At 34.3% G+C, this 10,088-nt stretch overlaps 1 protein-coding gene across 1 annotated transcript; it reads right to left on the reverse strand.

Annotated features, from left to right (window-relative positions):
- Positions 1–7: 7 nt before the first annotated feature.
- Positions 8–9,781, reverse strand: LOC135147149 (splicing factor U2AF-associated protein 2-like). Its single transcript, XM_064079962.1, has 14 exons — positions 9,624–9,781; positions 8,539–8,649; positions 8,165–8,278; positions 7,844–8,064; positions 6,871–7,056; positions 6,519–6,611; positions 6,006–6,044; positions 5,009–5,098; positions 4,802–4,904; positions 4,540–4,620; positions 2,609–2,685; positions 2,016–2,096; positions 1,340–1,431; positions 8–470 (listed from the first exon to the last, which is right to left on the reverse strand). Exons 1-14 carry the CDS (start codon positions 9,685–9,687, stop codon positions 347–349), a joined length of 1,476 nt encoding a protein of 491 aa, XP_063936032.1. The 5' UTR covers positions 9,688–9,781; the 3' UTR covers positions 8–346.
- Positions 9,782–10,088: the final 307 nt, after the last annotated feature.

Raw genomic sequence — 10,088 nt, forward strand, 5'->3', positions numbered from 1 at the left:
AATTGGAAGTCAGCTTAAAACTAACTTTTCATTTGTAATCTGAGGTACAAGTGACCTGAGTCAAACTTTAAGCTTCACTTAAGAGGCAAAAAGTTGCTTTCACATCAACTTAAAAGAGTAATAAGTTAACAAACAAGATGATGAGAAAGCAATCTTCTTAGATGCATGTCATTGAAAAGATTCAAATGGCTCCTAATCCCATCTATGGACCAATAATAGATGCCAAAAATTTTAACCATTTACTGGGACCAAAGTATTTGATAATTAAATTCGAGTTCGAACTCTGTCACAAGTGGTCATATACAGCTCTCATGTTTCTGATTGACTCTACAAGTAGCAAGTGCATTTAATCAGCTTCAAGTTCAGCTCCAAACTCCTCCAATCTTTTGGCATCATACTCCAGGTCCCTTATAGCGGCATGGTTGACTGATCCATCATCTTCACTAGCCTGTATTTGTCTACCACCAAACCTAGAGTCGCAAACAGGGTTATTAGAGCAATATTTACAATTAATTAAGCAAATAAGAAAATTATCGTGTCAGTAGAGGCTTCAGTCAGCTGTATACTCAAAGGTACAAAGCAATTCGAATTATAGCTTCATACTGATTAACCATGTGCATCACTGATGTATGATAATATACGCACAACCAAATATCTCAAGTTGATAAAAAATCAATAAACTTAAAAATGTGATCATGTTTAGAGATGTCCAAAAGATCTATTCGGGCCAGATCCAGATCGGGCCAAACAAAACCGGTTTTTTTTTAAAACAGATTGGCCCGGTTTTTTTTTTAAATCGGGCCAGGCCAGGCTTTTTCGAAAAATACTAAGCCTGGTCTACTTATAAAAAATCCAGATTTTTCAGAAATCCGGATAAAATCCAGATTTTTTGAAAATACTAGGCCTGTTTTAGGCCCTCGGACCGGCCGGGCCAGACCGGGTTTTTTTCCGGATCAGGTTTTTCAAATTTTTTTCCAGATCAGATTTCAGATTTTTTGGACATCTCTGATCATGTTTATCATTCCATGCGTCTCCATGGCCAGATATATCTATGTATGATAACTTTGTTTTCCTCTTATAGAATGGTCAAGAGTTGCGTTGACAATGTGAACACTATGCTACATGGGAAAAACATGCGTATTATACTAGCACATAATTAACCTAAGCATGCTTACAGAAATTCTATAAAGAAATGAAGTCCTGCACCAACTATCATATTATAATCAGCTACTATGATGCATGATATCGAGGCACGATGATAAATGCAATTCTTTGTTAGTCATGTAGAACATTACATTGTTTTAAAATTTAGTAAAAGCAAAATAGAGGCATAAGTTACCATCTTCCATTCATCACTTCTATGCACTTCCTTGCATCTTTCCTATCCTTGAACCTCACCAGCACAACACCCTGCGGATGATTCTCACAAACCTGCAGATATTACAAATTCAATTAAGAGCCACATATGTGCATGCGCGAACTCAAACTTGGATCGACCTTTAAATGCCAACTTACTCCAACTTAGATCAATCTCTAAATTCTAACTTAGTCAAACTTGGATCAATCTCCAAATGCCAACTGACAATGTTATAAAAATGCTTGCCCTTTGATCCTTATATAGTAGTACTACTTTAGTCTATATCCAGATTTACAAAGAATGAAGGGAAACAGAATAATGAAAGAAGACAAGTCAGAGGGTCCCCTTCACAAAGTCAAGAAAAAAACTTGGCCTTTAATGTCCTATACATTTTACACAACCATTTTCCAGGCTTTTGCATATCTATTGTACTCTATAACATATACACCTATAATTGATCATAGAATATAGATATCATCTCATGATACCATTACATAATTATAGACCATTAATTCGTTGAATTAGTGGTTATGGTAATGGTCAAGCAAACAAATAAATTGGGGCGCACAGAAGGTAATTACTAAATACTACATCACTTTTACCAAGATGCAAAACAGGATAGCAACACCCAAACTGAATGGCAGATATATTACAATACCTTCACTGACTCCACAGGACCTTGCTTTGCACACTCGTCTTCAACATCTGCTGCTAATTCAGCACGTAGATCCTCATCTGCCTGAGAGCATTACAATTTTACGTCAGAATATCAAACTAAAGATATGTATATAAACAGTGAGACAGTACCACTGTAATGAGATCTGAAAATTTGCATAAGTAACATTGTTGAATTAATTTGTGTGACTGTAAGTGGTGATTTTGTTTCCAATAAAAATCACTGATATGCATCCTGATCAGTAGTTTCCATTATATAATTCCCAATTCTTACAGTTCAAATTGGAGCACAAGCCTCTATATAAGAATGTCTGCAATGTAGAACGATGCAGTAGGTGTAAATTTTTTTATAAATTAAAATATTAAGAAGTTTCACAGACCAGTTCAATTGCAATTGTGATGGAACTACTAGAAATCTGTATGTCCAAGTTAACGCTTGCCATGATAACAAAAGAGCTACATATCTTCTCTTTCATCCAGATTTTTAATGTTGTAGGTGCGTGTGTGGAAACACACATACTGGTGTGAGTGTGCATAAGTGTACATGAGTAGGTTGTAAGGAGCGCAATAGTTTACCCTCATTTCGGCAGGAGAGAACATATAGCGGAGAACAACAGTTGTTGGAATCAACAACTTTGAGTCGTCACGGCCACCTGAACCATAATACGAGCATGTTATGGCAGGGTCTATGAATCATGCCAAAGGTATAAAATTGCAACATTTTTACAGAAAATTGCTTTTGGAGATACAGTATAGCACAGATTTAAATAAAATGCTTCTGTATGACCCCTATATGAGTATGCCTAGATATTTACACTTCTTATGATAAAACATTCTTTTAAATGCCTCTAAAGTCTGTTGCAGTACAGTAAAGCAACTATCTCAGGTAGCTAAATGATTTTCAATTCTCATGGATGCATCAATAAAAGTTCAAATGCTATCAATTTCATACCCAAATTTCTCCAAAGAAACTTGTTGAATAGTTTCAACCCCCCACCAAACAAACAAGGAGAACACATATAATATAAAAATTGAATCAAATATTTCAGAATCTAAAGCCACTTCAGACAAGTAACAGAAATCAAAACATATAACTGATTATTTGCAGCAAGAAGGTTTCAGCCTCCGAAGGACCAAAACAAAAATCAGTAAGACAACCAATTATAAAAATTTGCATAGTAGTTTACAGTAGATGGCTAAAATCAGGACGCCGCAAGAGATGCACCATTAGCAGTGAAGCTTAACACACCAAGATCTGTAAAATTCCTACCACTACATTAGTATTGAACTTGCTATCGCATTAAACAGTTTCAACCCCCCACCAAACAAACAAGGAGAACAGATATAATATAAAAATTGAATCAAATATTTCAGAATCTAAAGCCACTTCAGACAAGTAACAGAAATCAAAACATATAACTGATTATTTGCAGCAAGAAGGTTTCAGCCTCCGTAGGACCAAAACAAAAATCAGTAAGACAACCAATTATAAAAATTTGCATAGTAGTTTACAGTAGATGGCTAAAATCAGGATGCCGCAAGAGATGCACCATTAGAAGTGAAGCTTAACACACCAAGATCTGTAAAATTCCTACCACTACATTAGTATTGAACTTGCTATCGCATTAAACACGTATTAAATATACTACAGCTATTATCATGTACAACTGATATGAGGAATTTCAAAACCCTTCATGTGAAATAAACAGAATTTAAAATAGCATGTCACAAAAATGTTCATTTGAATTAGATAATACGGAGTATTTGTTATCATCCCCTGTCTCTTACAGCTTCTGGGTGAACTACACAGCAAGAAATATATGGAAGACATAAAGAGCAACATAATGTATTGTGTTTGATATATCGATAAGAAAAGGTTCTAATGATCTGTATGTAATAATAAATTATGGACATTAAAAACACAACAGAATTAAAAAAAAAACAGATCTTTGTGCCAGGTAATCAGAGAAAACCTGGACTTTATAATAAGTAAAGACGTCATAAGTAAACTACCTTAATGAAAAGTCACGGTGAGAAATACAAAAAATGGTTAATAGAGATATATATATATTAATACGTCGGTTTATCTGGCACTCTACTCCATCTTCGTTATAAAATATTCATTTTATTTTATAAAATGAATATATAGTAATTGCACCTGAGCATCTGACTGTAGTGTTTTTCATCCTTGCAAGCAGGCAGAGATAATTTCCTACGCATTGACGTCCACTAAATTTTAAGTTATCCAGTTATATTAACATCTTTCAGCCTAAGGTACTCGCCATACCCCCACAATATATAAGCAACTAATACTTGTAGGGGAAATTAATCAAGCACCCTGAAAATATACCAAGAACATCTTTCTTATTTAGACCTGGATATATATCTGGTTCAAGGACATTAATCCATTACAAAACCAAATATCAACATTCATAACAAAGGAAAATTTGACCCAAAAAAAATAGTAACTAAAAGAAAATTTTATCACACGTGACATAAATACTAACCCCAGCCAAGCATCTTGTGTTCAACCTTCTCAAGTTTCCTCTTCTTCTTCTTGTCCACTTGTTTCGAAATAAATTTCTCCCCTGCAAATCATAGAGAAAAATTGTCTAAAAAACATCACTGGCACTTCAAAGCTATATATCACACACAAGTTTGATCCAATGCAAAATTTAAATGTTTTAAATCCTATGGCAGATCAAAATAATGAAACATGTAAAAGAACTAACTAAAATAGAATAAACTCCTATGGCCCGAGCATAATACCTTTCTGCTCAAACTTGGCTACAGTAACTGACATTGGATTCTTGTCACCGAGCCTTAGGGGTGACCCATCCAAAAGTTGCAACGCCAGATGAACCGATGGCTCCTAATAATTAAAAAAGAGCACAAGAATGACTTAAGAAGCACAACCAAAATATAACAAGCATTCAAAGAGAACATAGTCATACGATCAAACATCATAAAAGCTACCTTCATATATGAAACAAGAGCATCCCCCTTCTTTTTTCCTGTTTGCTTGTCGACATAGATCTTGACACGAGGCTTTTTTGTTTCAGGGTCCTAATCAATAATACATCACAAAAAGGTTCATTTAATGGAATAGAGGTATCAGTTGAAGGTCAGTCCAGAACTACTTTAAAAAAAAAAAAAAAAGAGGATAACTAGTTTGGTACAATAAAGTAAAGTTTTCTTGGAGCAATCAAAAGCATATAGCACTGCAATGCAACAAGTTTGCAAAGTGAAACAAGTTTTAACACAGTTGTGATGGTATCCAGGTGAGACAATGCACTTGCAAGGATCCTGGACACTTCTAGGCTCCCACTTGAGCGATAAGCTGCTACCCTAGGCACCCTTCAACATAAGCTATGCCATATTATAATAGTATACACATCTTTCACTTAGATTACCCCATTGCCCCTAGGTAATGGCTGGCAACATTTAGACTTCACCATGGTATATATGGTGGTTAATCCTTGTTAAATTATTCAAATAATGAAGTGCAATCTCCACTCGACATAGTCTACGCGCAAAAAATTCCATAAAAAAATACAATGTATGAACAACAATTGTGAAAAAGATTTAAACCCTAACACAGTTTTCAAAATATTTATGACAACTCCACGATCTACCCCGCACAGTACATGGTCAAAGGCTATTCAAGAGGACTTATTTATCTATAGAAAGAGATAATGACATCAAAAATAACTCAGAGGCTCTAGCATTAGCGGAAATGGATGATATTCGATGTTTTCCCCAATAAGCAATTTATCAAGGCAGAAGGACGCATATACAATTTTGATTGGCATGGTCATTCAGTTTCTCCTACAATTTTTTTCTCTCTCACCTATTTTTCACTTAACTTGGTCTCACAGACTGATACTACGGACTGGAACAATTACTTCAAAACTAAGAGACATCAACTACATAAAATAAAAGGAAAGTAAGTTGAAATAATAAAGGCACTCACCTCTTTTATTATTCCACACTTGGAAAATACTTCGACTACCTGAATGGTATTCCAATGTTAGCATTAGAAACATTAAAAAGAAGGGTACTCTAATGTTGTGTTTGGTTGGGGTGAATGATTCCGGAAGGAATAGAATGAAAAATAAACTATTTTATAAACAATTTTTAAGAAATTTCATTCATTCCTCCATTTCATTCCTTACATCATGTGCTAGAGTTCACACCTTCACTTTGAGATGGAATGCTCCATTCTCTCCCATCCTCAATTTCTTCTCAAATCTCATCATAGCAATTTTGCACTTCCTCAATTTTTTTCAAAATTTTCTTCCTATCACTATCAGTTTCAAGTATTTTTACTCATTCCATTCCATTCTCCCCAACCAAACACAACATAAGGAAAAAAACAAGGCATCCATCCATAAAGATAATACTTTGTTATACTGTAAACTGTATATCAGTGTGCTAAGCATGAGTATTTTAAAGATACAAGATAAAGAAAGATTGACAGCAATACCTCATCAAAAGTAACATCTTCTGGCAATCCAGTCACGTAAACATGCGTATTAACTTTTAATTCAAACCAACTGTCAGGAGGTTTATTAGGCTCCTGGAATGAACAATAAAAAAGGCTTTATTAGAAGAAAAATATATTATTTAATATAAGAAAGGATATAATACAGAAATATTTAAAATGGAGTACACAATCATAAAAAGGAAGTGAATCTAGATGCTACTGTTAACATTCATGCTTAACTAACAAGTAAAAGGTATGTGCCAAAACATATTAGTATATTTGCATCCACGATAATAAATTAAATAGCCGGATAACTGAATGTCTAAGGACAACAATACACAACAAAACCTACCTTCTTATCAGCTGGCTTTTCAGGTGACTTCCTCTTAGCTTCAGGCACTGGTTCTGCAACTTCACTACTAACAGTAACATCTTCCTTTCCGATGGCATCGTCGACTGTCGGAAATACTTCCTCTTCTTTCTCAAAAGTCATGTTTTCTACATCATACTCACTACTTTTTATATTGCTTTCACTCTCCTGCCATAAATTAAATCAGTCAATGTTATACTCTATTTCAGACATTTCTTCTTTCCATCTTGGTATACGAAAAAATTATAAATGGTACAGTAATATAAAAATTGGATGATGCCAACCACACAACATATCAAATATTTACTATAAAAATTTGCTAATTGTGAATATGATTTGTAAATCATCAAATGAATGGTTCCTATATCTTTAGATGGACACCTATAACTTACTCAGCTAAAGCACAAATTGAACTGAATTGCTATCACAGAATTACATAAATTTAAAAAATAAAATAAAATAAGTTTTTCTCATTACCTATTAATTATTATCATCTACTTATTGTACAACTGTTTCATATAAATCAGTTTTCACAATTCCAACTCTGTCAGATTAACTTCATAACTTGCACCTACTTGCACATCTTAGTAAGCGTCTTAGTAGGGAGAAGTGACAAAGAGAAGCTATCAGTTCGTAGTTCACATATTAATAAGGAAAATTCACAACCTGGCAATGTCTCTTTTCTTGATAGCATAGAATTATTATCAACATAAGCTGCAAAGGTATTTCTAGACCAAGAGTTGTACATTCTTGTAATCCAGGAATTAGAGAACAATAATCATACCCATGCATAATTTTGGATAACACTCGAACAGTTCAATTTATATTGTCAGTTATTGTCACTGGAGGCTAATATTTGTATACTAAGAAGCCTGCCTATCTTACATGAGGAATGCAATTTTAGGATCTACGAGTACAATAAATCACATAAGTGTATACAAATCTTAATGCCTACCTGAGGAACCCAAGCTCTAAGCCCCCTGTCCCACTTGTAGGTAGTCCCATCATCATCAGTGAATTCTTCCTCGCCGTCTGGGGGTGTCGAAGGTCTTTCAGCATCATCATCCAGCTTGCTGGAGTCAGCTTTTAACATCTCTGCTTGTGCCTGTGCTTCTGCTTCCATCACCTCCTTCTGCCATTGTTCATACTCGTCACCATTGTTGGAGGGAAAAGCCACTGCAAAATATAAATAAACAAGTCTCTAATCAGACACAGAACCAAACAGCAGACTCCCAGAAAAGCAGACATAGTATCATCACAAAACTGGACTCAGTACCTTGTTGAGCAATCCCAGTAACCACCCCTGGTATTGCTGACAACGGCTGCCACTCAGTCCTTCCCTCAGACCAAACAAGTGTACTCTCAGTGAGATAGCCGCTTAAAAAATGCTCTGTCGAGGCCAACAAACAAGCTTAAGTACATTGTTCAATATCCCGTAATACCATTTCAGCAAGATTACAGATGGAACACAATTGTCCCTAAACCATGCTCTACTTGTTACTTGTGGAACTGAAATAACAAAATAAAACAGTATAAAAAAACAAAAAAGGGCATCTGAACAACCATTCAAACCACCAATTTTTCGCATTATAATCAAATACACTCCAACCATTTCCAATCAAAAAATAAAAACCAATACAAAACACTAACCTCGCAACTCGGAAACAGCATAAGGCCCAATGTGTTGTTGTTCTTCACTCAGAATAAACCATCCCACTTCACTCACATTTCCCGTACTCTTGTCATCACCAGCCTCCATACCTACAGATATCGTAACAAAAATCACTTTACATGTATTCACTATAAAACTGAGAAACACACACAGAAATATACTTCCTCTGTCCCATAATAAACGTCCTAATTTTTTTCAAGTGTTTTTCACGCATTTCCAAACTTATAAAAAACATACTTGTAGATATTATTTTTTCGTGTTTTTTGTTTTGTATAAAAATAGGAAGTTCAAATTTTAATACAAAATAAAAAATACGAGAAAATAATGTCTACAAGTATGTTTTTTACAAGTTTGGAAATGTGTGAAAAAACTTGAAAAAGAATAGGACGTTCATTATGGGACGGAGGGAGTACAACAAACCAGAATACACCAAATCTTAGTAAACAAAACCAGTTCGCAATTCTATATAGCATAAAGCTAAATCAAACCAGGGCTTAATTCTAACACGCATTTAACCCTCAAAACACAAATGCCACCTAGACCCGAGAATTCCATCCATTATTGAGATTAAAAATACCCAGCCCAACTTATTCATTTATCGAGATTCTACAGAACATATATATAACACTTACTAATTGATGGCAATCAGCTAAACCATCAAATTCACATACAAATATCACGAACATACATAACAACAAACACGAAAACACAAAACAGCAAGCTAAATTATAACAGGGCTCAACTGTTAACACACACTAAACCCTCTAAGATAAACACCGCCTAGACCCCAGAATCCCATTTATTTATAGAGATTAAAAATACACTTCCCGGACCGAAAAATAAAAACTAATTTATCGAGATTATTAATTTATCGAACATTCATTTATCGAGATTCTACTGAACATATACATAACAGGAGAGTATCTAAAAACATAAACTACCCACGAATCAGATATATCTGAATTAGGGTTTGATAGTGATGCAATAATTATGTGATTAAATGAAAAAAAAATGATGCAAAAATATATAAAAGAAAATGATAAAATAGAAAAAAATAGTGTACCTTGTTGATTGTTTGTGTGAGAGGTGGCCATTGATTGTGCTGTGTTTGTTTCTTCTTCTGCCATTGATTCAAGCTTCAATTACAGAAAGCTGGGTTGCAGTGGCTTTATGGGCTTTTGGATCCATGTTGTATTTTAACCGTATGTAGGGTTTGGGCCAAGCATGCGCGTCGGTTCTGCTGGGCCGGCTATAAATAAATCATGGGTGTGTTAAATGCAAATCATTTTTACAGGGTAGCATTGTACAGTATCATGATTTTTATTGATTTTTAAAAATTTAAATGTATTCAATTAAGATTTATAAATACTCTTTAAAAGTAAGGAGATATTGTATTAGGATTTTAAAAAAGTCTTTCAAATGTATTGAATTACAACTTTTAAAGAGTTATCAAAAATCAATTGTTATTCAACATATCAATGACTTTGGTGGAAAAATATAATTAATAGACTTTTAATGACTTTTAATG

This window comes from Daucus carota, chromosome 6 (assembly GCF_001625215.2).
Source record: "Daucus carota subsp. sativus chromosome 6, DH1 v3.0, whole genome shotgun sequence".
NCBI lineage: Eukaryota > Viridiplantae > Streptophyta > Magnoliopsida > Apiales > Apiaceae > Daucus > Daucus carota.

Excerpts from the sequence above, each read along its gene's own strand:
- LOC135147149 (XM_064079962.1), bottom strand. The coding sequence starts at position 9,687 with ATGGCAGAAGAAGAAACAAACACAGCACAATCAATGGCCACCTCTCAC. Across the intron at positions 7,057-7,843 it reads TTAGAGCTTGGGTTCCTCAG|GAGAGTGAAAGCAATATAAA; the intron begins GTAGGCATTAAG and ends AATTTATGGCAG. Across the intron at positions 4,905-5,008 it reads CTCTTGTTTCATATATGAAG|GAGCCATCGGTTCATCTGGC; the intron begins GTAGCTTTTATG and ends TTTAATTATTAG.